The 25,384-nt window shown below is 43.8% G+C and overlaps 2 protein-coding genes across 2 annotated transcripts; one reads left to right on the plus strand and one right to left on the minus strand.

Moving 5' to 3' along the window:
• Positions 1-563: 563 nt before the first annotated feature.
• Positions 564-16,823, minus strand: LOC143841025 (uncharacterized). Its single transcript, XM_077344617.1, has 3 exons — positions 16,260-16,823; positions 14,318-14,392; positions 564-8,377 (listed from the first exon to the last, which is right to left on the minus strand). The coding sequence occupies exons 1-3, from the start codon at positions 16,283-16,285 to the stop codon at positions 8,155-8,157; spliced, it is 324 nt and encodes a 107-aa protein (XP_077200732.1). The 5' UTR covers positions 16,286-16,823; the 3' UTR covers positions 564-8,154.
• A 216-nt stretch (positions 16,824-17,039) lies between these two features.
• On the plus strand, positions 17,040-20,761 carry GAS1 (growth arrest specific 1). Its single transcript, XM_077344607.1, has one exon. The coding sequence runs from the start codon at positions 17,813-17,815 to the stop codon at positions 18,719-18,721; it is 909 nt and encodes a 302-aa protein (XP_077200722.1). The 5' UTR covers positions 17,040-17,812; the 3' UTR covers positions 18,722-20,761.
• The last annotated feature ends 4,623 nt before the right edge of the window (positions 20,762-25,384 follow it).

Here is a 25,384-nt window from a genome sequence, read left to right on the forward strand (position 1 = left end):
CAATTTGTTCTAGCTTTATGAGAGGACAATGCTTATTTGTTCTAAGACTGCTTCCTCTACATCCATAAAATTTTTCACGAAACCAGGACAACTTAAAAACAACACTCCATTTTCTCTCTCTATACAATACTTCCTAGTGTACTGATACAAGTTATCATATTCATGGATGTTGACTTGTATGGCAAGAATATTTGACACGTGTGTTGATTGTCGTGAATGATGATTTGCATTTGATAGTATAAACAATTTTTGGGAGGGGGATGTTTTTCTATCACTATGCATTCCCTCTCCCCCCTGAAACTCTGGGAGTTCTGAATCATTGATAACTTCCTCAAAGAAGGTTCAAATGGGTAGCCATGTTGGTCTGAAGCAGCACAACAAAATAAAATCACAGTCCAGTGGCACCTTTAAGACCAACAAAGATTTATTCAAGGTGTGAGCTTTCAACACTGATTTTGTTTTATTGTGTTCCTAAAAGAAGTTGGAGAAGCCATTATTTTGAAGGAGAACTAGAGATACGCAGATGGCCAGACAGTTGCCATTATTTCAGGCAGGCTGGAATCAGAACTCTATGACTAAATACCAAAAACCTCATTCCTGGAGCACAATACAAATGTTCAAACTGCCACAAGCTAAAAAGTTCATGTGAAATCATCATGGAATTACTCAGACATATTCCTGAAGTTGAAAGCTAACCATTCAGCATGCTAAAAAAGCATGTTATGTCTTATGAAAATGGAAATCTTCCCTTCATAGCTGAATCATCCAGAACAGGGGTTGGGAAGTATGTCACTTGAGAGTGACCAGTCACTCTTCAAGCAATTAAAGTAGCTGTCCACACAACAGTTTCCTCTTTTTTGTGAGGCGAATGAGACACAAATGCACCTTTGCACTGGATGGGGGAAGTGACAGCATCAGCACCCTTTCCCATCCACCTCTCCTCTCCCTCTTTCATACACACTTTCGCTGGATGGGAAAAGAAAATGCTATTGATTACTCAAAAGTGCTCTTTGGCTCTTGCAGGAAAAATACAGAGGAAACACTAATAATAATAGTAATAAAATTTTATTTATAATCCACCCTTCCCCAAAGGCTCAGGGTGGGTAACAACATATATAAAACAATACAATAACGATAATTATCACATGCAAATAAAATTAACTTCTTAATAAATCAAATTATTTTAAATCCTTTAATTTTCTAGTGGGCAGAGGGGGTGCAGATATCAGTTTGCAATACAGTAATAGTTTGGCTGCTGATCTGAGCAGGGAGGCCAACATTTCAATACTGTTCCTGGGCTTAACCATTTGTTCTGGCCCACCCCTCTGGGGCAACAGAAAACAACTCTGTATGACAGCCCTTCAAATCATCTGTATATTGATGACAACACAGCCTCAAACTCCCAGGTAACTGGGCAAGAGGGCTCATATAGATGCTGAATAACACTGAGGAGAGAGTAGCTCCCTGCAGAACCCTGCATATTGCTGGGAGGTTCTCTCCCCTAGTGCCACCCTTTCCCCGGACCCCAGAGAAAAGACTGTAGCCATTTATGGGCTGTACATTGTATCCCCATGTCAACTATGCCTTGGGCAAGCCATCCATGATCAACTTTGTTGCACACTGCTGTTAGATCTAACAAAGGTAACAGTCTTGACCTGCCTAGATCTTGCAGGGCAAGTTACAATATTTATTTGTTTGTTTGTTTATTTATTTTTTGTTGTATTTATATACTGCCCTCCTAAGGATCAGGGCAGTTTACATAAAATGTAGAAAATGGTACATGAAACTTAGTTTTTCATAACAACAACAATAGTCATTGCAATCCTATGTAGAAAAGCCCACTTGAACAGTTCAGTTTTACGTAGTTTGTGGCAAACCAGGAGAGTGGGAACCTTGCTTACCTCTTTAAGCAGGCCATTCCTTAAGCTGGAACCCACAACACAGAAGGCATATTTAGGGGCAGTTGCTGATTTTGCTCATCTGCAGGTTGGTATCTGCAGAAGATTCAGATGAGTGAAAGGTATAAGCGATCTTGCAAATATTAGGGCACGGACACCTCTGTACGTGAGAGCTAATAAATAAAGGCTTGTAACAGATGGGCAGCCAGTAGAGTGATTGCATGATGTCAGTAATATGCATGCTCTGTCTAGCTCCTGATAATAGCCAAACTGTGGCATTTTGCATCTACTGTACTGATTTTGAGGAGAGACCAATGTCCAGTGCATTGCAGTTCATATGGTTTCACATATTTTCAAAGAATGTCCTGCCTTTATTCCAAAACAATGTTTGATGAGTATGCTTGTAGATTTCCACAAAATCTTGATGATTTTGACAAGAACCAAAGTAACAGAAGACAAAGAAAGAAAGAAAGAAAGAAAGAAAGAAAGAAAGAAAGAAAGAAAGAAAGAAAGAAAGAAAGAAAGAAAGAAAGAAAGAAAGAAAGAGTCTTAACTCAAGACTATTTGCTGTAACCGAACACCAGCAAAAAAGTTGGGCTGTTTGCCTGCATGCATCATAGCCTTAATATTCAGCTTTCCACCCCTTTGTCTTTAAATTTTTTTACAATATATAGTCTCATGAAGAATTCTGGTAAGCTTGAGAGCTTTACTAGTATTTTGTCTCAATTTGGTTTGTCTTAATAAAATGCATTAGGTAGGTGCTATTCTTGTTTTTTTAATTTTGCATCCTGGCTGTTCACAATTTTTTCAATGCCCAGAAAACTCTTCTCTGTTTCTTTCACCAAAGTCTGGTCTCTAGTGAAACTCTGACAAGCCTTTCTCTTGACTTTTATCATTTTCACTAGGGACCAATGGAGAAGACGGTACAGGAAACAGCTGTGCCACAGAAGACCAAGGTTGTGGCAAAGGAAGAGGAGATTAAAATATGAGGGAAAGATGTGAGATGTGAGGCAAACAGAGAACAGAGGATTTAAAAACAGTCATCTAGAAAATATGGTTTTACAGACTCCAAAAAAATCATGGAAAAGCCATGATGGTGTCTTCCCAGCTGCTTTTATAAGTTACAGCTACATTGGGCCCCAGTTTATCAGGACACTGCAGAAAAGAGAGAGGAGTTTTAATCCTTTTACTCTTCACACAGTTACGTGAATCAAAACATATGAAATTATGGCTCTTTAAAATATATTTTGCTCATTCAAATGGCCAGAGTGTGTGTGTGTGTAAAGGGGTGGGGGTCATTTAGTAAGACCATTGTGGGGAAGGGGCTCTCTCTCCCCAGATGATCCCAGTCCAAAGCAAGGCTGTGTCCACTGGAGTAAAGGAGTTTAGAAGGGCAAAACTCTGTTCAGGGCTGCACTGCTGCTAAGTTTCTTTTTCTGCATCCACATCCACAGCAGCCATGGGTGACATCTGCCAAAGCTGGGATTGTTGAGTGAGAGCTGTTTAAATCAGGGGCTGCGCCATAAGTACTGGACAAACACAAGAACGTTATATCCTAACCCATCTGTGTGTCTGTTTCATTTGCTTGAAAGACAGATTATAAATTTTTATGGCATTATTTAATTTGTTTTCAAGAATCACAAATTATGCTGTTATTTTTTTCTGCCAAGTCTGTACATGGAATTGGAATGTTGTAGCCAAGCCTTACTTTATAACGGCAGAAGTCGACAACGCCCAAATTGCTTCATCTAATATGAAAAATTTTGCTTTTTAAGAAGATGTTGCAGAACATTCCTCCACACAGTCTCCACCGCCAGCCTTATGGGTGTCTAAGTAATGGCTCTCCTCTCCTGGGTGTTGAGTCTAGATCAGGGGTGGGCAAACTGTGGCCCTCCAGATGTCCAATCCTGGCAGGAGCTCATGGGAATTGTAGTCCATGGACATCTGGAGGGCCACAGTTTGCCCACCCCTGGTCTAAACAGAGACAGAACAGTCTCACTCTGGGGCACTGAAAGGAGCCTTCCCCTACACTTTTGTTTGTTTAAGCAGTTCACCAGATACGAATGCTCAGAAGAAACAATGCTTGTGGGGAAAAGCCAGATTTTAGAAAGCCAGTGGGGTGTAGTGGTTAAGAGTGGTGGACTCTAATTTGGATTTGATTCCCCCCTCCTACACATGAGGCCTGCTGGGTGACCGTAGGCCAATCACAGCTCTTTTAGAGCTCTCTCAGCCCCACCTGCCTCACAAGGTGCCTGTTGTGGCAAAAACAGAAGGTGATAGTAAGCCACTTTGTGACTCTTTAAGGTACTTTTTGATCATCCCTTGCAAACCCAGATATGTAAACCATCTTGCCAGTGGAGAAAGCATCATTTTAATTTAGGGCTAAACAAAACCGTGAGAAAACACATTTTTTGTTAATCTCAGCAGTCTGTCACTGCAGTTGTTGCATATGAGCTTACCCTAGCATGACTTTTAAAGCTTGTCCCTGCCTGTTTGTTTAGTGCCTGGAAAGTTATCTTGTACTCTTTAGCCTGCAAGTGTGACCGACAGGCACATCCTTACCAACCATCGCTTGAGAATCAGCTGCCCCTGTGGAGGCTCTCTGAGGGAGGGCAGGTCGGGCCCAAGATATCCCCACGCCACACCACGCCTGCTCAGCTTCAGTGGCAAACACCATCAGATGGAGAGGGGGCAGCAGTCAGGCTCCATGGGTCCTCACTTTACTTTTAATGTATTATTTATTTAGTTGATTAATTTTTAAAGCAGTTTACAAAATAAGATTTTAAAAGTTTTCATATTAAAAATATCAGGATCTTTATGGTTTATTTGTTTATATTAGATGAGAGCCCTGGAATCAATATTTATGTGTGGTATTTATGAAAGTAGTAGATCACTATCACAAAGGGATGGGAGGGATGGGATTTTTAGCCATCATGTTAGTAGCTTGATGTTTTAATGGGAATTTTAATGGGGTTAGTTGTTGTGATCCGCCTCAAGCCTGTCGGGAGAGGTGGGAAATAAATCTAATAATAATAATAATAATAATAATAATAATAATAATAATAATAATAATAATAATAATAAAATAAATAGGCCAGTGCTTGTGAACACAGGGCAGAAGATAAGGGAACAGGAACATACTAAGAAATAGACACTGCAGGGCATATGCATTGTAAGCCAGGTAAAACAGAACTATACAAGTACAGACCAGCTGAAGGCTAGAGGCACAGCTTTGTCAGAGCACTGTTGATTTACATGCATTTCTGCAACAGAAATAAAATGTACCAAATGAGATCAATTCTCTGCTTTTCTTTGCTCATACTACCGCATTGAACCTTCACAGTGTGGATGGTGCACGACCGCGCAGTGTATGACATTGTCAGATAACGACCTTTCTGATGCTTCCAAAGTTCCAGGATATGAGAATTTCACATACGCCATAACTTGACTCACCCTCTTAGATTTTCTTCTAATTTCACATTCCTGATCAGCACACAAGAAAGTAAAAGAAATGTGTCTCTGATTTTGAGAACCACATAAAAAGGACTGTTAAACTAGTTCAAAGCCTGATCACATAAAATATTTGTAGAATCAGTTAGATTGCATGGCTTGCCTCAACCTACCTCTGTTTATTCTGCCAAGGAACACCTGTACCATCACATTGCATGGAACCCTTAGTTAGTATGGACTTCTACCAGAGATTGGAATGGCTTTGTCTCCTCTGACCCAGGAGTCTTAAAAACATAACACAAAATACAGGGGCTTTTCGCACCGGGATCTTTGTAGCAAATTGGTTGCTGAATGAAAAATCGCCATTTAAAATAGTGGAATTCGTCGTTATGCATACCTGCCTTTGTAGTGGAATCCAGTTGCGTTTTGTAGCGTTTCCCACAGGCTTCCGGTCTCGGCAAAAATCGCTAGAAAGGAAGCGTTCTTGCCAAGCTCGTCCCGCCCCTGGCCGTCAAGCAGCCAATGGGCAGCCGTTAGCATGCTCCCAAACAGCCCCTTTCCCTTTTAGAAAGGTTTTTTTTTAAAAAAAAAACAGACCCATTGCAACGAATCTGTGTTGATTCGTTGCAACGGAGAGACCCATCCAGCTGCCTGGTGTGTTTGAGCTGTCGCTACAAGGAAGCGCTTTTTGCAGATCGTTTTCAGGTGTGTGGCAGATTGTCAACGACGTTGTGCATAACGGCAAATCAGTAGCGTTTTCAATTGGCAAACATTGTGCGATTTTGAAGGCGTGCGAAAAGCCCCACAGTGTTCCTTTGAAGGAAAATGCATCATGATATGCTAAACTCAGACAGGAGGGCACAAACTTTTCTGTTTTGCATGAAATATAAGAAATAAAACCCAGTTTGAAAAACTCTTTTTTAAAATTAAAACTATAGCAGCCTGTGCTCTGAAATACCCTTGGGCGTCTAAAGATGATATCAGTAAATAAATATTCAGAGCTTCCTGGATATGTTTTTTTCCAAACACTGTTCTCCCTCCCACACCTCTTTCTTTAGTTTCTTTGACCTTTAAAAACAGTCATTATTTGCAGCTTGATTTTTTCAAGATGTTCTCTGGTACAAAATGATGGCAATGAATTAAATTTGAAAGTCAACTCATGAAATACAATATATAAGAGGCTGAAGGCAGTATTGCTTTAGGCATGATATGATGAAGTGATCAGACATTCAAAGTATTTCGCCTTTGAGCATATTATATCCTCTTCAAAGGAACTAATGCCTTTTCACTTTGGAGCTCAAGCATTGTACAAGAACTATACATACACACACACACTTTTCTTCCTTGAAATTCTAAAAGACTGATGTGTCCAGGAGAATTCTATATAACTCAATCTGTAACCTTACTGAGCAGAGTTAACATTTGCATTGCTTTCCTACAGCAACTGCTCCCTGACCTATCGAACTATCTTAGTTTAGTTTTCAAAATACCTGCCTTTCAATAGGGAAAAATGTAAAGTTCTGCATTTAGGTAGGAAAAAACATATACACCAATATAGGATGGGGGAGACTTGTCTTGGCAGTAGCATCTGCGAAAAAGATCTAGGAGTCTTAGTAGATCATGCATTGAACAGGAGTCAGCAGTGTGACTCGGTGGTTAAAAAGTCAAATGGTATTTGGGGCTGTATTGTGTCCAGATCACGGGAGGTGATGGTACCACTTTGCGGTGTTATCCAGGCTGGCTTCTCAGCTGCTGCCTTTCTTTCCAGCTAACATGAGGCTGAGCTGCTGTAGTAGTAGTAAAAGCGGGGGTAGGGTGTGAACAGACGGTACAAGTGGTGATGTCACTTCCGGTGCATGTCATTTCAAGGGGCATGGCAGGGAGGCATGGCCAGCTGACATCACTTCCGGGGATCCTCAAAGCCTGGAAATTTATTGCAGCAGTTCTTTAACAATGAAAACGTTGAAAAAGGCTGATCTAGAGCATGGTCCCCAACTTTTTTGAACCTGTGGACACCTTTGGAATTTTGACATAGGATGCCAGGCACAGCTCCAAAATGGCTTCTGCAGGAGGTGGAGCCAGCCTCAAAATGACTGTCATGGCTTACTTTCAGTAGCACAATAAAAATCTTTGTGCTGTGATGGCAACTGCTGCCAAAGCGACACGTTAGAAAATCTGCACAGTCAGTCAGAAGCACTGTAGGCAAAAGCCTCACCTGGCCCCAACTATTTTCTGAAAATATTTGGTGGGCACCAGGAAAGGATTCAGTGGGTGCCCTGGTGCCCACAGACACCACCTTGGGGAACTTTGAACTAGAATCTTCCTTTCTTCCCTTGCCTACCTTTCCACTTTTCCTATCCTTTTCTTTGCAACCCTCCCTTCCTCCTGGCCTTCCTTCTCCTACCTTCTGCCAACTTTAAACTGACAAGGGGCCTTCCAATGTAATGTGCAGCAATCACAGGCCTGAAAGGACCAACTATCTGAGCAACACCCATGTGAAATTATGTTAACTATGTTAATGGGGGATACGCTTCTAGGTAGCACTGTGTGTGAACGAGACCTTGGGGTACTTGTGGATTGTAAACTAAACATGGGGGATACGCTTCTAGGTAGCACTGTGTGTAAACGAGGCCTTGGGGTACTTGTGGATTGTAAACTAAACATGAGCAGGCAGTGTGATGCAGCGGTAAAAAAGGCAAATGCCATTTTGGGCTGTATCAACAGAGGCATCACATCAAAATCACAAGATGTCATAGTCCCATTGTATACGGCACTGGTCAGACCACACCTGGAGTACTGTGTGCAGTTATGGAGGCCTCACTTCAAGAAGGACATCGATAAAATTGAAAGGGTACAGAGTAGAGCGACGAGGATGATCTGGGGCCAAGGGACCAAGCCCTATGAAGATAGGTTGAGGGACTTGGGAATGTTCAGCCTGGAGAAAAGGAGGTTGAGAGGGGACATGATAGCCCTCTTTAAGTATTTGAAAGGTTGTCACTTGGAGGAGGGCAGGATGCTGTTTCTGCTGGCTGCAGAGGAAAGGACACGCAGTAATGGGTTTAAACTTCAAGTACAATGATATAGGCTAGATATCAGGAAAAAGTTTTTCTCAGTCAGAGTCGTTCAGCAGTGGAATAGGCTGCCTAAGGAGGTGGTGAGCGCCCCCTCACTGGAAGTCTTCAAGCAAAGGTTGGATACACACTTTTCTTGGATGCTTTAGGATGCTTAGGGCGAATCCTGCGTTGAGCAGGGGGTTGGACTAGATGGCCTGTATGGCCCCTTCCAACTCTATGATTCTATGATTCTATGATTCTAACCAGCTTGCCAACTGCTGTCTTTGGACGCAAACAAATAATGGAAATTTACCATCATGTATATCTAGACAATATGTGAGGCTTACCCCTACTACAAAATCTGTCATATACATACAGCATAACAGGTGATTGTGAGCATATTCATTTAATACTTCCACTTACTGTTTGTAAAGGCAAAAGTGATATGGGAGGACTGACTTCTATTCTGTTTGTAATGTTGTTTTAGCAGCATGTGTGGTCCAGTTTGCAGTTTACATTGGGAGAGGGTTTATAAAAGCAGAGGTCCAGTTAAGAATTGTGCAAAATCTTTCTATGTTTATCATGATGTAAATACCCTCAATAATACTTAATTTTTATATAAATAATAATCTCAATTTTTAGAAGACAACCAAGTATTACATGAAAAGTCACAGACTAAGAAGGGAGTAAAAGACCATTTGTATAAGCAAATTATGCTCGGAGATTTTTATTTTTAATGACACAAAGAGATATTTAAGGAGCAAATAAACCCTCTTCTTTAAACAGTGTTGGGAAAAGAACCAAAAGGGCAGAATTAGGGATTCTTGATTTGGGCTTTCAGAAAAGGTCTACCTATCTGACTGTGAAAGCCCAGGTTGTTTTTACAGAGATTTGTAGTATTATGCTTTAGAAGAAGAAGAAGAAGCGTTGATTCTTATATGCCTCTTTTCTCTACCCGAAGGAGGCTCAAAGCAGCTTACAGTCGCCTTCCCTTTCCTCCCCCCACAACAGACACCCTGTGAGGTGGGTGAGTGAGCCCTAATATTACTGCTTCGTCAGAATAGCTTTATCAGTGCTGTGGCGAGCCCAAGGCCACCCAGCTGGCTGCATGTGGGGAGTGCAGAATTGAACCCAGCATGCCAGATTAGAAGTCCACACTCCTAACCACTACACCAAACTGGAACTGCCTTATAGCCAATCAGACCATTATTCTACCATAGTAAGTACTGTCTACTTATACTGACAGTAGCTCTCCAAGGTCTCACACAACCTACCACCTGGTTCTTTTAATGGGAAACGACAGGGACTGAATCTGGACCTTCTCCCTGCAAATTATTATTGCAAAAAGTACGGTCAACAGACTTCTAGAACTATGTCCCATAGTCAATGAAACAACGAAAAATAGAACCAATGTGTGGCTGTAGAATAAAAGTAAATTTCTTCATAAACTTCTTGTCATTTATTATATAACAAATGTGGCAACAGGAATCAAACGCCAAAACAAGGTTCCAGATTAAACATGCTCGTTTTCAAAGGTTTTCATCAGTGGCAACACCTTTGAAAACGAGTACTGTTCTAAACAGCTCTCAGTTTCCTTCAGGTCACGCAGCTGCATGATAAATCAGGAAGCTGTGTATACCCCAAGGATGGAAGGGGTCAGGAAGGTGCAATCTTGTCAATAGCTTAAAGAAGCACCACATTCCAAGCTCCCATCACAGCCTCAACTGAGCCAGTGTTTGAGATCCTAAAACAATATAATAATAATCTTTATCCTTGTATCCTGCCCTTTCTGATCACTCAGGATGGGTAACAGCATGTTAAAACAATCCAATTCTTAAAATCCAGTATAAAGTAAGTTCTCTGACCTTCTATGGCTGAACCATTTTAACTAGGTTCCCCTTTCTGTGGGTTGTTGGGACCACATACACTCTTGCCTTGAGTAGGGCCTGGATAAGTCCATGATTCGTTCTCAATCTACAACCCTGAAACTAGATCTTCCCTCCAAGGCTCTGTAAAAAAGATTAAGTCCAAGGTGTAGCTCTTTGGTGTGTTGGACCAGTCATGATTTGAGAGTCCCAAGGCAGTCAAAAAAGCTATGAAATCCTGGCTGTAGCAAAGTACCCTCTGCATGAAAATTGAAGTTCCCCAGAACAAGTCAGGAAAGGTGCCTACTGGAGAATTAAGTGTTAAGTAAACTAGGGCTGCTGCAGACCAAATACCAGCATTCCTGGACAAAGCTTTAGTCCTAGATCCATCCCGGTCAGGTTTCCAGCCTGGCCATGGGGTGGAAACAGCACTGGTCACCCTAACAGATGACCTCCACCACCAGCTGAACTGAGGTGGGTCAGTGGTGCTCGTACTACATGACCTTACAGCAGCGTTTGACTTAGTCAACCATGAGCTCCTAGCTTGCCACCTTGCCGATGCCAAAATGCAGGGGATAGTTTGGTGTAGTGTTTAGAAGTGCTGAGTTATAATCTGGCAAACTGAGGTCCATTCCGCACGACTTTAATATAGCACTAGTCTTGCATTTTGTTTTCGCCACTAAAAATACGTTCCGCATGACGTCGTGAGCAATTTGCAATACTCCTGCAACACTAGCTTGAAAATCGCTTAGTTGTAGCGATTTCCGGGGAATCCAGAAAAGTGGATTCACTACACTCCTGCCAACAACTGCAACACTTGCGAAAAAGACCTGTGCGTTCTCAATGTAGCGGTTGCAACAAAGTCCCTCCCCCTGGCTCTCTCCTCCGAACTTCCGGCGAAGCGATCACCATTATTTTTTCCTTGGAGCGAGCGGGGAAAGCAACAAACCAGCGAGGCTTCATTCACCCAGCGAGGCTTCTCCGGCTACAGTCCCTCCACAGAAGTGCTTTAAAGCCCCCCTAAGTCCCCAAGCACAACATAGACCCCTGTTCGCCAGTCCCCTTTAATTTCAGCCAAAAATCGCGCCCGTCCGCGGGGGGGGGGCATGGTAATGATGACTCGCCAGCTCACACGGCAGCTAGATGGGTCTCTACATTAGGAAGAGTCAAGGCATATTCGTTGAAACGTGTGTGTGTGTGTGTGTGTGTGTGTGTGTGTTTTAAACTGTGCTTAAAGGGAAAGGGGCTTTTCGGGAGCATGATAACAATCGCCCATTGGCCGTTTGATTGATGGACGGGGTGGGAACAAGCACAGAAAAAATTGCTTCCTTTCTAGCGATTCCTGCGAGACTGGAAACCTGTGGGGAACGAATGAAACGCTGCTGGATTCCACTACAAATGAAGGTATGTGGAACGCCGAGATTCCACTATTTAAAATAGCGTTATTGCTTTGTGAAACCAATTGGCAACATTGGTCCTTGTGTGGAATGGACCTGAGTTTGAATCCCTGCTCATCCTCCATATGCAGCCAGCTGGCTAACCTTGGGCTCACCACAGTACTGATAAAGCTGTTCTGACTGAGCAGTGATATCAGGGCTCTCTCAGCCTCACCCACCTCACAGGGTATCTATTGTGGGGAAAGGAAAGGGGAATGTAAGCTGCTTTGAGACTCCTTCAGGTAGAGAAAAGGACCAATTCTTCTTCCTCCTCCTCTTCCTCCCCCTCCTCAAATGGCTGATCTGTTTTTTCTGGGGTTGCAGATAGAGGGTAGCAACTGGAGAGAGACAATAGAACTGATGCAAACTCACTTGTGGAGTTCTGAAAGGAGCAGTCTTCTCTCCAATCTTATTTAATATTTTTATGCATCTTCTTGCCAAACTGGTGTGGAGGTTCAGGCTGGGGTGCCATCAATATGCAGATGACACCCAGCTCTTCCTCCTGATGGATAGCTGCCTGGATTCACCCCCAGAACCTTTAGCCAGATGTCTGGAAGCCGTGACGGGATGGCTCAAGCAGTCATCTGAAGCTCAACCCTTCAAAGATGGAAGTCCTATGTCTGGGCAGGAAGAGTGCAAGTGAGGAAACATGATTGCTCAACCTGGATGAGATGTAGCTCGCAGTGGCTTACTCTACCAGAAATCTGAGTGTGATCTTAGATATCTTCATCTGTGGAGGCGCAGGTCACAAAAGTAACATGGCTAGTATTCTTCTACTTGCATCAAGCATCCTATTTGACTCTGGAACACCTAGCCACAGAAATCCATGTGATGTCACCTCTAGACTGGATTTCTGCAACATACTCAATGTGGGCCTACCCTTCTCCTTGATCTGGAAACTGCAACTGGTCCTGAATACAGCAGCTAAGGTTCATACAAGAAAACCTGGGGGGGGGGGGCTACACTCCCGCAGCTGCAATGGTTAAAAGTTGAATCCCAGATCAAGCTTAAGGCCTTGATAATTACCTTTAATGCCATATATAGTTTGGGTCCAGTGTACCTGAGAGACCATCTCTTTGCCTATGCTCCCCAAACAGCAGCACGCTCAGCCAATACCAACTGGCTAGTGATCCCTGGCTCCAAGGAAGCACGTATGTCCTTGACTAGGGCCAGGTCATTCCCTGTCCAAGCTATCAGAGTTCCATAGGGCCTGCAAAAAAGAGCTTTTTCACCAGGCGTTTTGTCATGGACAGTGATAACTATTAGGCCCCCAGAACCTCCTCCTTTCTAGATTAGCCCACTCAGTGGGATTGCAGCCGAATTATTACCTGAACATATTATGTTATGATTCTTGATGTTAAGATTGTTGACCCAATTACCTGAACATGCTGCGTTATGCTATGATTGTTGTTGATGATGCTAAGATGGTTGATACAGTTATCAAACTTATCTTGTATTCTTTTATTCATTTAATGTTTTCTGTAAACTGCCCTGAGCCACAAGGGAGGGTGGTATATAAACAAACAAACAAATAAAACAATGGTGTGCCTAATCTCTCATTCATTCCCAACATCAGGAGCAAACAATCAATACCACTTTCCATTGGGACTTTGCAGAAGTTGCAAGATTTAGAGAGGATCAATCTCTCCTTGGCCACTTGTATGGGGTTGGTGGAAGACCACATAACCAGGCAAAGTTAGTTGGGATATACACACCACGTTCTTCGAATGGTGTCTCTATTATGCAAGCCAAGTCAATTTTTTCATTATACAATAACCCAGACCAGTGTGCAGTTTTGTGCATCTGGTCTGGTAATTCACAATATTAATGAAGGCATGGAGGAAACAGAGTCCTTTGTATCATTGGGTCTCTCAGGTGATTAGATAAATAACCATCTTTTGACAATCCCCACCTCTTTATCTGCTAACTCCTGTCTGCACTGCAATAGTACATTCTTCAAACATCCTTCTCCAGGTACTTTCATGACATGTGCTATGTTGCACTAATATAATGCTGCGTGACACCTGAAGCGTGGTCATCCAAAGATTGTGTCACCTATGTACCATTAGTTCATGACCAGTGAATAAACAAAGTTAATATCAAATTATGACTTACGGTAGTTCTCGACAATTTGTCATAGTTTGGAAACTGACTGCAGAATTTTTGAAATCTCAGCTTCAATACACATTCAAAGCATTTGTTTTTCCATCTGTGCATTCAACTCGCTAGCCACTGGCTGAGACAATGGATGTTCCAACCGTTCAAACAATGGGGGGAAACTCATGGTCAAAAGGAAAGTGATTTAGAGCTACAGCCGGCCTAAATAACTTATGATGGTGAGGTCTCAGATCTAGTACAAATGAGGTTGCTTGCTGAATGGACTGTTAGGATGTAGTTGTACCTTTGCCACCTGTTGCATTGTTAATTGCCAGCAGACTGAGAAAATAAGGTAGAATATAAAGATTTAAAATAAATTAATTAAATGGCCATATGCATCTGAAACTGGGGAAAACATCTTCTAGAGTAGACCATGACTGAAACAACAGCAGCCTTCACAGCAGAATGAGTACAGCCACAGACATGGCAGGAGGGGGAGAAAATGGGGTTGCAATTACCTGTAGTAGACAAAGGGCAGCTGGGTGATTTGTGGAATTCCTGTGTGGTGTATAATTTGCACTTGGGATCTAGAACTGAAAAAGCAAATAGAAACAGGAAGGATGATGATACAAGTCAATGGTGACAGGGAAAAGGCTTTGAGGCTGGTACCTCAAACCATCGTCATGTTTACAGTTGCATATCTTACACTCAGGCCATTTGCAGACATACTGGTATTATATAGTACACTCCTATCCCTTACCTGAAAAATAAAGTGGTACAGATGATACATGATTGAAGAGAGAACTGTAACAAAACCACTACAAGCAACGTAATGTGAGGTACATGCAGTTTCGATATTTCTATCAACAGCTGTACAAAAAAAGTCATTTATTTTATTTTAGATTTAAACTTCTATACTGCACACTCCCATAGAACTGGCTCGCAGCAGTTTACAAAAAAAGAAGAGTCATATAATAATGAATAAAACATATAGTAAAAAACCCTTAAAAACAAATCACACTCGCAAAAAGATGGCAGCATCCAGCTGACTAAAAGTAAATCCCATCCTGCGCCTCGGAGCATTGAATTTGGTGTGGATGGTTACAAAACAGCTGGTAGTCAGAATAGTATGGTATAAGGTCCCAGCACAGTCTAAAACCATGCAAGAAGACGGGGCTAGGAGGGAGGGGGAGGCCCAGGGGTCTTACTCAGCCTCAACTGAACGCCTGGCAGAAGAGCTCTGAACAAAGGAGTTCTGCACCTGGTTCCAACACCACTCTGATTTATTTTATGTCAGATTACAGTTTAGGAAATGCATTTTCCCAAAAATGGTGTGTGAGGGAGAAGATACTCAGCAAAGAGTTATGGGGAAAGAGACTCAGCTTGCCCTAGGGCAGGGGTAGTCAAACTGCGGCCCTTCAGATGTCTATGGACTGGAATTCCCATGAGCCCCTGCCAGCTTTCTTGCCCATTTATTGTGACAGCTGGCCAATCCAAGGTAATTTAAGAGTACATGTGGGGATTCTGCTAGAAGAGAGAAATGGAGGTAAGCAGCAAACTAACTGCGGTTTGTGAACAAACTCTGGCTGTTATGTATGCTTAGTAGACTAACTAGTGCTGTGCAACAAACTGCAGCTTAAAGCAACAACAAGCACAGCTAGATTTATGTCCATAATAACACAACCGAATCTTAAACCTAATCATCCATGAACACTTTGCACCTGGAAGGACTTCCATGTTAAAAACAATGCAAACATTCGTGTATAAGGATTATGCACCCATGCCTTTGTCTCATTTATATGTATTCAAATATAGATGTTTGCATGAAATTTAGACATAAGTAGTATATTATTTCCTACATGTTAGGGAGTGCTTTTTATAGAAGTAACATGTGAAGCAACTTTCAGCCTCCTAGGTTCAAGTCCAAGTAATAAAATCTGCACATACAGAACTAAAGAAAAGTTTCATATTGGCAGTACAGTGCATGCTTTGATTCTGTTAGATTGACTTTTAATTGTAGGGTATTTCTATATTAACATGAGATTTAAAACCATAATCCCATTCCCAACCCCAGACACCTTTTAGTTCTGGAAAATAGTTTTAGCTGTTTTATGACACTTGGAGTTGACAGTCTTGTTTTTTTTTGGGGGGGGGGGGCAGTACTTGACAGGCAGCGATCACTGATGCCCCGTGTGGCCAAAACTGGGTGCAACACTGAAATTAAGGTAGTTCTAAAAGAAGTTTCAGCGGATCACTTGCTCCGTTTATTCTGTTGGAACCCGGAGTTACTTCGACCATAAAGCTTGTTTAATGCAAGGCGAATACAGTGCAGGAGATCTGGGCATGCTGGTTTCAAATTCAAATCATGACTAGCATTCCAGTCTTTAAAAGACTTATGTTTAAACTGAACCGTTACACTAAACTAGAAATGGAAATTAACCTGTACGAAAAGTTTCTTACGGTGCCCCAAACTCCAGCTCCCACATTGTCCCGTCCACGGAAAACGGACTCCCGCAGCCCTGCCTTTCAAGCGAGCGAAGCACGAGGCAAAGCGCTGCCGCACAGATGTCGCGGGGGGCTCCGGGCTGGTGTGTTAAGGGACGGCCTCAGGGGACAGGTGCCCATCAGGAGGATTCAAGCGGGCAGCAACACCCTCCTCGCCTTTGAAGGTTCCCTTCTGCCTCTGGCCAACCTCTGCCCGGCCCAGTCTGACCCCTCCCCCATCGGCTCACACTTTCGCACGCCACCCCCTTTTGGGTGGGATGCGGGCTGATCTCCCATCCTGGAAGCCAGTGAAGCACAGGCAAGCCTGCAGCCGTTTAACAAGGAGAATTCCCCCGAAATTAGCGTCTCGCATGGAGAAATAACTCCCGAGTCACATTTTGCCTTCCGACCGCTGTCATACGCAAATCGGCGCGCTCGCTGCAAACAACGACAAAGTTTCTCTCTCCTCCCCCCCCCCCCCGGCACTCCAGTAAGCTTTTCGCCGGAGCCTCCTTAAGGGGAGGAGGGGCTCCGCGGGGGCTGCTGTCAATCTCTTTAAGCCTTTCCTTTCAAGCTTTGAATGTGAGCTGCCCACTAGCCCCCCTGCGCCCTCCCCTTTCTCCAGCAGATCGTAAAGAAAGAGGGAGGGGGGGGAGCTTCAACAACAGCCCGAACCAATAGCAAGAGGCGAGGCCGGGGAAAGGGGCCGAGCAAAGGGAGGAAAGAAGCGGAGAAAAGGAGAAAGAGCGAGCCAGCCGGAGTGCTCAAGCCGAGGGGGCAGTGCAAAAGGAGGAGAAGCGTTGCTAATTTTTTTTGTTTGTTTGCTTTTCCATGCATGCATAATGAGGACTGATCAGAGCACGCTGCGGCGGCGGCTGCTGCTTGGAGGGCACTTTTGTATTTAAAGCCTCGCGCAAGAAAACAGCCGCCTCAGAAGGCTCCGCGGAGAAAGCTGCGTGCGGGACTCGTCGGCAAGAGAAGCTGCAGCGGGCGGAGAGAGAGCAAAGGAGCCCCCTCTGCCCTTTCTTATGCCGCGCGCCGGAGGGGGAAGGCGGCTTGCGGCGCGCGGGTCGGAGCCCAGCCGGGGCTGGGGCTGCTGCTGCTAACCCGGGCGGGGGAGCCTAGCGCGGCCACTGAGGCATGTTCCGGGATGCCGCCGGCGAAGCGCGAAGAAAGGAGGTCGGCGTGAGAAGGACCGCGGCCGCGGCGGCAGCACTATGAGCGCAGCGGGGAGCCCGTCGCCCCCCAGCCCCCGGCTCCACTGACCGCCTCTCGGCCTCGCCAAGCCCGGGACTAGGGGGCGGAGGCTGTGGCGCTGCAGCCAGAGAGAGAGAGAGAGAAAGGCGCCGCTTTGGGGCTCTCCGGAAGGCTTCCCGGCCGACCAGGCGCCGCGCGGATGGATTGATGAGGGCGATCCTCATGCACACACTTGGCAGGACTTCGGCCAACTTTCCCACCGGCAGTCGCTGCGCCCCCCTCGCCGCCGCCGCCTCCTCGCTGCCCTCCCGCGCCCGATTGTGCCGCTCGCGATGGTGGGAGCCCGGCGTGGCGGCGTTGGCGGGCGGCCTGGGCTGCCCCTGCTGAGGCTGCTGCTCTGGCTGCTGCTGCTGGCCGCCGCCTGCCCCCCTCCCGGGGCGGCCGGCCGGCGCCTCATCTGCTGGCAGGCGATGCTGCAGTGCCAGGAGGACGCGGACTGCGGCTACGCGTACAGCCAGTACGCCGAGGCGTGCGCGCCGGTGCTCATGGCCGCGGGGGACGGCTCTGCCGCCGCGTCCTCGTCCAATCGGCGGCGGTGCCCCAGCCACTGCATCTCGGCGCTCATCCAGCTCAACCACACCCGGCGGGGCCCGGCGCTGGAGGACTGCGACTGCAACCAGGACGAGAACTGCCGGGCCACCAAGCGCGCCATCGAGCCGTGCCTGCCGCGCACCGGCGGCGCGGGGGGCGGTGCCGGCGGCGTGATCGGCTGCACGGAGGCGCGGCGGCGCTGCGACTGGGACACTCGCTGCAGCACCGCGCTAGGCCGCTACATGGCCTACTGCGGCAAGGTCTTCAACGGCATGCGCTGCACCGAGCAGTGCCGCGCCGTCATCGAGGACATGATGGCCGTGCCCAAGGCGCTGCTGCTCAACGACTGCGTGTGCGACGGCCTCGAGCGGCCCATCTGCGAGTCGGTCAAGGAGAACATGGCCCGCCTCTGCTTCGGAGCCGACGTCGGCGCCAACGGCGCGGGCAGCAGCGGCGCCTCGGACGGGGCTCAAGAAGACTACGACGACGAGGACTACGAGGAGGAGATGCAGGCCAGGAATCGGGACGACTTGGACGAGGTGGTGGCTGTGGCGGGCGCGGGCGCGGGGAACGGCGCCTGCTGCCGGGGCCGCCGCCTCCCCCCCTGGACTCTCTTGGCGGCCGCCTCCATTTTGCTGCTCCTCTCGTAGCCATTCCCTCTCCTGCGGAACCCGGGCTGGCCACATGGGCCTCGCTGCGCCCGGAGGGCTGCCTCGTTCCCTCCTCCTTGTTTGAGGGCAAGGCGAAGGGAGGCCATGTACCGCGGCCTTCGCCACTACTGGAGAGACGCGGGATCCCTAGCGCCCGACTCGCGTGCGTCGCTCTCCTAGCGCTGATGCTCCTTTGAAAGCAGTGTGCCTTAATTCCAGAACGGAGCTGCGCCCTCCCAAAAGCAAACCCCCTGACGACTTCAGTTGAACTTTGCCCCTTCCGTGAAACCTCACTGGGACATTCTTTCGTGGATTTCACTTTTTTCTGTATAAATATTTATCTCTGTTCTCTGTGTATGGGCATTTCTCCCTCCCCTGAAGAAATCATATTTGAAAGGGGTGGTACTGTATTGTTTTTTTATATATATATATCTAAAACAAGCCACTGTTTTAAATGAAATTCCTGGACTGTGGAATGTGTTCCTGGGGACCTCAATTCCAAACATATTTACTTGGAAGTGAGACCTATTGGTAAACACTTAGGCTTGCAATCCTTGGTTGTTTATACACATGCACCACACATTTTCTGTACATGGAAGACAACAGTCATACTCCAGTCACATGTGTGCATACAGTGTTTGAATGTGTGTACCAGTTGCAGCTTCCCAATATGTTCATGTATGACAGCATGTATGGGTTTTGTCTGCTTGTGGAGGGGAAATGGGGGTAAAAGCATCTTTCAGTGAGCACTATGCAATTTGTTGCCCTTTGGCCTTTTAGCAGTAAGGAAATGAGTGTAGAAATTAAAATGGTTGGCAAAGCTGCTGCTGCTGCTGCAGGTTTAGTGCCAAGCTGCCAAGTGAACATGCAAATGATAAATGTGCTAATGGCTGTTTATGAAAGCTGTTGACAGTGAAGAAAGAGCTGGGCTTTTTGAAGAGTGCCTCCAAAACTAATGCCTTACTTGTTAGAACTAGTCACCAACTGGAAATTAGCACACCATGCCTGCATTTACCGTAGTCATAATAATGACAGAAAATAAACTAAATTTGGATTATTTTTTTACAGGGAGGGGGGAGGGAATAAATAAACTTAAGTAAATTTGCAGGTTGTATGACATCTTTTCACAGATGTTAGATGTTTCCTCAAAGGCAGACCTTTTCAAGTAGAATAAAGCATGAAAAGCACACAGAGTTTATCACTTGTGATGATGATGCAGCTGCCAATATTAATAGGGGTTTTGTACTAGGAAAGAAGCCACAGTAAGTTGTGACTTCCCAGCCTGTGTACAGAGAGTGAAGGAGGCATGTGTACGATTGTCCCAGGTGATGATGCACATACCATTTTCATGCTTATTCTACAGAAATGTGCTAAAGCAGTCCTTGCACATTCACAGGTGCACAGCAAAAGCTCACTGGCACATCTCTTCCACCTCAGCCCAAGGGGGAAAAGGAAAATGCTGATCTTTTGGCTGTACTGAACAAAGCAACCTTTGTCTTAAATGAGCTCTGCACTGCCATCCTCAAAAGACACTTTTTAAATTTGACTTGTATGTAAAAATATTCTGTAAAGTTATATTGCCTCTGATCCTATCAGGGGGCTGACCTCTGGTAAATCTTATATTTAAAACTGGGATTTGTTACCAGTTGTTCTAGGTTGTATATAGAATTTTATAGATTGTATACTTTGGGAATAATTTATTTTTGAAGAAATTAAAGATTTAACTGCACCCAAATTGCAATTTAAGTGCATCTACTTTTTTGTTTTGAAAAGAAACAGATCTCATTTGATATGTAAAGAGATACAAGCAACATTAATTCCCATGAAAAGATCATATGTACAGTATATTTTATAGATTTGAAGTTAACTTCCTTATTGTTTTGAGAGTTTATGAACATTGTAGGATTGTATAAATGCCTTGCTGAACTGCCTTAAACATTGTATTTTTATAGAATGCGTGAAAAGGTCCTATGTTTTGAGTATCTATTGCTTGTGTATTTTTATGTGTACATTAGTAAAGAGAGATTTTTAAAGAATTAATATGGTGTAGTTGTTTTGCAGATGTTACATGGCTCTTGGAAGTTTCCCAAAGCTGGGGGGAATGGCAAGAGAATTGAAGTAGTTATTTAGGGCTGTCTGAACTCTTACTGTAAAGTAACCCCATGGATTTCAGCGGAACTGAAATCACCAGTGATTGTATTTTAAGTAGATACTGGCAGTTCCTCTCCTTTGAATAATTACCTAAAAGAAATAAATGTAGCTTTGGCAACAGATCTGTTTGCTGAAAGAGGTTAGGCGTTTAGCCTTCAACTGTGTTGGCATGGCAACATGTCAGTGTTAAAGCTTGAGAGAACAATTCCAGGTTTCTTTTCCAGTGATGCTATTTGGCTTTATATAGAATTATGATTCTAAGTTGCAGTATATTCTTTGGACCTAAGAATTAGCATTGACAGCAGATTCATAGAAAATCCAGTGCTTGTGCACAAGACTTGTTCCTATAGTTGCAGAAGTGATAATCTGTGGGCAGGCACATAGGTGCCTGCAGAAATTTAAACCAGTTCATCTTTCTTCTACACTGAAGAGGGTAGACATAAGCATGGGTGATCAACAGTGACAAGGCCTTGTCTGATGTTGTCCTTAGCAGTTGTTTTGCAGCCCGCTGCAGGCTGGTTTTCTGCCAGAGCTACTGATCTACACTCAAACGCCCTTAGATAAATAATTACGCTCTTAAGCTGTCTCGAGTGCTGATACACTTGACCTTGTAAATAGAAATGTTTGCAGTAAGAATAAACTCCGGCATTTGAAAATCTTTTAAACATTAACACAAAAGAGAGAGTGGAGTCCTCCAGGGGATTGCGTTTGAACTGTGCCAAGCTAGGCACTTGCTAAAAAAAGGTTTATTTATCTAGTATTCACCCTGTTTATTTAAAACTTTTTCTTTTCAACGCTGTGATTGGAAGGCAAGTCAGAAGATTAAAAGCCACAACAAATAAACCTTGACTGAGGAGTGGGAGGGTCACCAAAGACTGTCATGTTTTCATAGTTAACATTCAACATTTTTTAAGCTAAGGTAAAATCAGGCCTACTACTTGTTTAGAAGCAATTAACAACATTGTAATTTTACAGCATCTGCCCTTTTCACCCTATGTATATTTTCCTCACTTTTAAAATTTAGATAAGTTTTTCCATCCTTTCACCAAAGCTTACATGTATAGACAATTTTTAAAAGACAGCGCAAAGGAGTTGTGATATCAAGCAAGATTACGTGTGTGGCTATGATCTAAATTTGTTTCTAGGATCACCTGAATGGTTGAGTAAACCTATTGTTAAAACTGAAATCATTGTGTGAAGAGAAGAACAAAGAGGAAAGGGGAAGGCTTGTAAATGGAATCGGCTTCTTTAACTAAATGCTATTTAAGGATGATCTTCAATGTATGCCCTCTCAGATTTTCACTGATTAAAGTACATATATTATTTGTCAGTTTCCTGTTAACACAGGTCTCCTGGATGAAAAAAAAATCCTGGTAAAATGAATTTTGAACCAATGCTGAGTCATGATTTTCACTAATATATACTAGAAAAGGTTGTCATTTAACTCCTCCAATAAACTCAAGGCTTTATTTGAGAAGTTTCCATCAAAAGTAGCTGCCTGAAATGTTGAGCTCCGATATCTTTGAAGGAATTTGTTACTACATTTTTAGGTGTCCTACCAGTTGTACACTCTTGCAATGTAAAGAATGATTCTTCGATCACACCTCTGACTTATTGATCTCCTTTTTAATAGGCAATAGTAAAAGAGGAGGACTCTGAACTAATCAGGGAAGAAACCAAACAACATAATAGCACATGTCCCCCATCCATAAAACTTGTTCACCTACAAATATTTATACCACATTTCTCTCCAATGAGAATCCAAAACAACTTTCAGAATTATTGTCCCCCTATCAACACTTTATCCTCAACAACAGCCCTGTGAAGTAGGTTAGGCTGAGAGAGCCTGGCTCAAGGGCAACCGTTGATCTTTCATGGCAGACGGTGGACTTAAACTTTGTTCTTGCCTAACTTGGTTCTAGTATAACACTATTTGTTACACCATACTGGCTCTCATCTGCCCCAACACAATTCTTTTTAATGGAAAGCAGGTATTTTTTAGAATAACATCTTACTGGTGTACAAATCGTCCACCAAAAAAGAGTCTATCTTGTACTTCTCAAGCCTAAATTGGGTGACATTCAATGCCATCCTAAGCAGAGTTTTAGTGAAATCAATTGACTTAGAAGGGCATAATACTCCTGAGGGTGGCATTGACTGTCCATGGCATCTTGGAACACTTCTTACTGACTTCACATGAGTCCTGTTCTTTTCACTCAATAACAACTCATGTCAGCAAACTGGGCAGCAGGTGAGGCCTGCCCAGTGTGTCATTTGTATCACGAGAAGCAAAAGTAACCCTCACTTGACTGATTTTGTACAGGATTTTTGAAAGTTCTTCCAGGCTGGGCCCTCCCCTGACAAAATAAGTGGGGAGAGAGAGCTCCTCTATTCTCCCTCCCTCCCTCTGTCCCTCCCTCTTAATCCTTCCCTCCTCCCAATTTCATGTAAAATAATCCACAGGGTCCCCTTGTGCCCCCTTTCTTCCCAGTTATCAGGTTTGAATTCTCAGTGACAGTTTATTTGTCTTTGGAGGCACTTCAGTGACAAATGTTTAAGGGAGTGTGAGACAATGGTGGAGAACAAGAAGGCAGTTCATTGAACTGACAGTGACCATACAGTAAATAGAAGGAGATTCAAGCTTCACTGATCACCCAAGAGCGCTGCAAGGCCTTTGTACACACTCACAATGGACATAACATAAGGTCTCTGTTTATTTTAAACAATATATACCACTATACATAGGCAGACATACATCACCTGAAAAATAAAAGCTGTGGAAACAAATCAAGTAGGGTGTTCTAGGTGAGGTAAATCTACCAGTGTTTGCCAGTTTCTTTCCAATTCTGAGATGATCTTGGGGGAGGGGGTGTGTGGGGGGGAGAGGTTTACAAAATCTCATATAATCTGGCACCCAAAATACTCATTTTCCCCTAAACTATATCTATTTTAAAGTAGAAGGTTGATATATGGAGGCAACTACAAGAAAGCAAGATGAATGTTACCTGTTTACAATCCCATCTAGTGCATTTTAGGAGAAATTTGGATTATCAGGCTTTTTGTGTCCCCTGTATGCAAAATCATCATAACAATAAAATTGCCAGTTCACATGCAAGCACAACCAAAGCCCAGAGCTCTCAGTTTTCATCTAGAAAAATTAGTGACCCTTAACAAATTATGATTTGTTCACAATAGCACAAATTATTTATGCCAGTACCATGACATATATCCCTAATGTTGTAAAAATTGCTCTTTGCCAGTGCAGGTTCTGTGAAATGTTAATTACAGCAACACTTCTGAGAAATCTTGAAGGGATTTGTTGCAAAGGGATAATAGGGGCATATTTCTGTCCTTTTAGACAGAAATAAATGAGCATGGCATATAGCATATTCCCTTGTATCATACAATATGGCATTAGACATGTGGTTTCAGTATGCTTTGGCACCAAGCAAGGGCCAAGGAAAATTGTGAGGAAGTAAATTGCAAGGGATCTGCATGTACAAATGCCACAGAAGTGAAATAGTTAACACAGAGGTTAACATGGGAGAAGAAGCAGTTCAAAGAACAGTATGTGTGAATGCAAGCTTACTGTATTTTACTTGAGGTATTGACTGTGGTAGACAGTTCAAAAGCCTCACACTGACTATCTGAATTACACTAGTAATGCAATATTAGCATAAATACTTTCTAAGGCACCCATTTAATCAATTTCTCCAATAATGGAATGATCTACTACAGAATAGTGGACTGTATACACTATATTTTGGCACAAAGATGGTCATTCTCCCACTAGTAACCAGGGACTCTAAATAAATGATTTCAACAATGTTTTATTAAAGGAGGACAAGAGCCCTCAAGCTGCATTAATCGGGGAGAAGTCGAGTGGCACTTTTGTCATGGAAATGTTAAGCACATAATAGTTCAGGCAAACAATGTGGAGCCACTTCATTCTTTCAGCCATGCTGACACCTCTTAAAGAGGAACTGCAGGGAAGGATGTGGGAAAGATTTGGTTTCTGGAGACCTTGTTTCAGCTCATATTTGGAGGTGTACCTCTACAATGCTTTACTAAAGAGTATAACTGAGGGGTCTGAGCAGAGTTTGATTCATTTCCTGCTGTTGCAAAGTATATTTGTGGAGCAAATATTTTGTTAAAGCTCTTCCTGTGATGGCATTATATGCAAAAGGGATGCTGAGCTACAAAGCCAGTAGCGATAATTTACAGATGTTCTGGTATGAGTGACCAGGAACCACTGAAAGGTCAAGTATATGCTTCTCTGGCAAGGATACACATATCATGTATATGGATTTGAAGTCTTCTGAGATCAGAGCTTCGCATTAGGGGTGTTGATATCCATGACTAAAAGTGAACTCTTAAATATTTACCAACAGACATTTCAAAAATAAGGGCTCTGTTAATATAGCCATAGCTAATATGCTGTGAATATATTTAAGAGTGACAGCAGAAGCCCAGATACAGGTGCAAAATTAAATAGGATTTTGTTCTTGATAA

The sequence above is a fragment of the Paroedura picta genome, chromosome 7, assembly GCF_049243985.1.
Source record: "Paroedura picta isolate Pp20150507F chromosome 7, Ppicta_v3.0, whole genome shotgun sequence".
Lineage (NCBI taxonomy): Eukaryota > Metazoa > Chordata > Lepidosauria > Squamata > Gekkonidae > Paroedura > Paroedura picta.

Bases quoted from the DNA above. Each gene is read 5' to 3' on its own strand.
- LOC143841025 (XM_077344617.1), bottom strand. From the start codon at position 16,285: ATGTGGGAGCTGGAGTTTGGGGCACC. The intron at 14,393-16,259 runs GTAAGAAACTTT...TTGCTTTTTCAG, and splicing joins GAGCTGGAGTTTGGGGCACC to TTCTAGATCCCAAGTGCAAA. The intron at 8,378-14,317 runs GTAATTGCAACC...TTTCCTCTGCAG, and splicing joins CTGCCCTTTGTCTACTACAG to CCAGCAGAAACAGCATCCTG.
- GAS1 (XM_077344607.1), top strand. From the start codon at position 17,813: ATGGTGGGAGCCCGGCGTGGCGGCGTTGGCGGGCGGCCTGGGCTGCCC.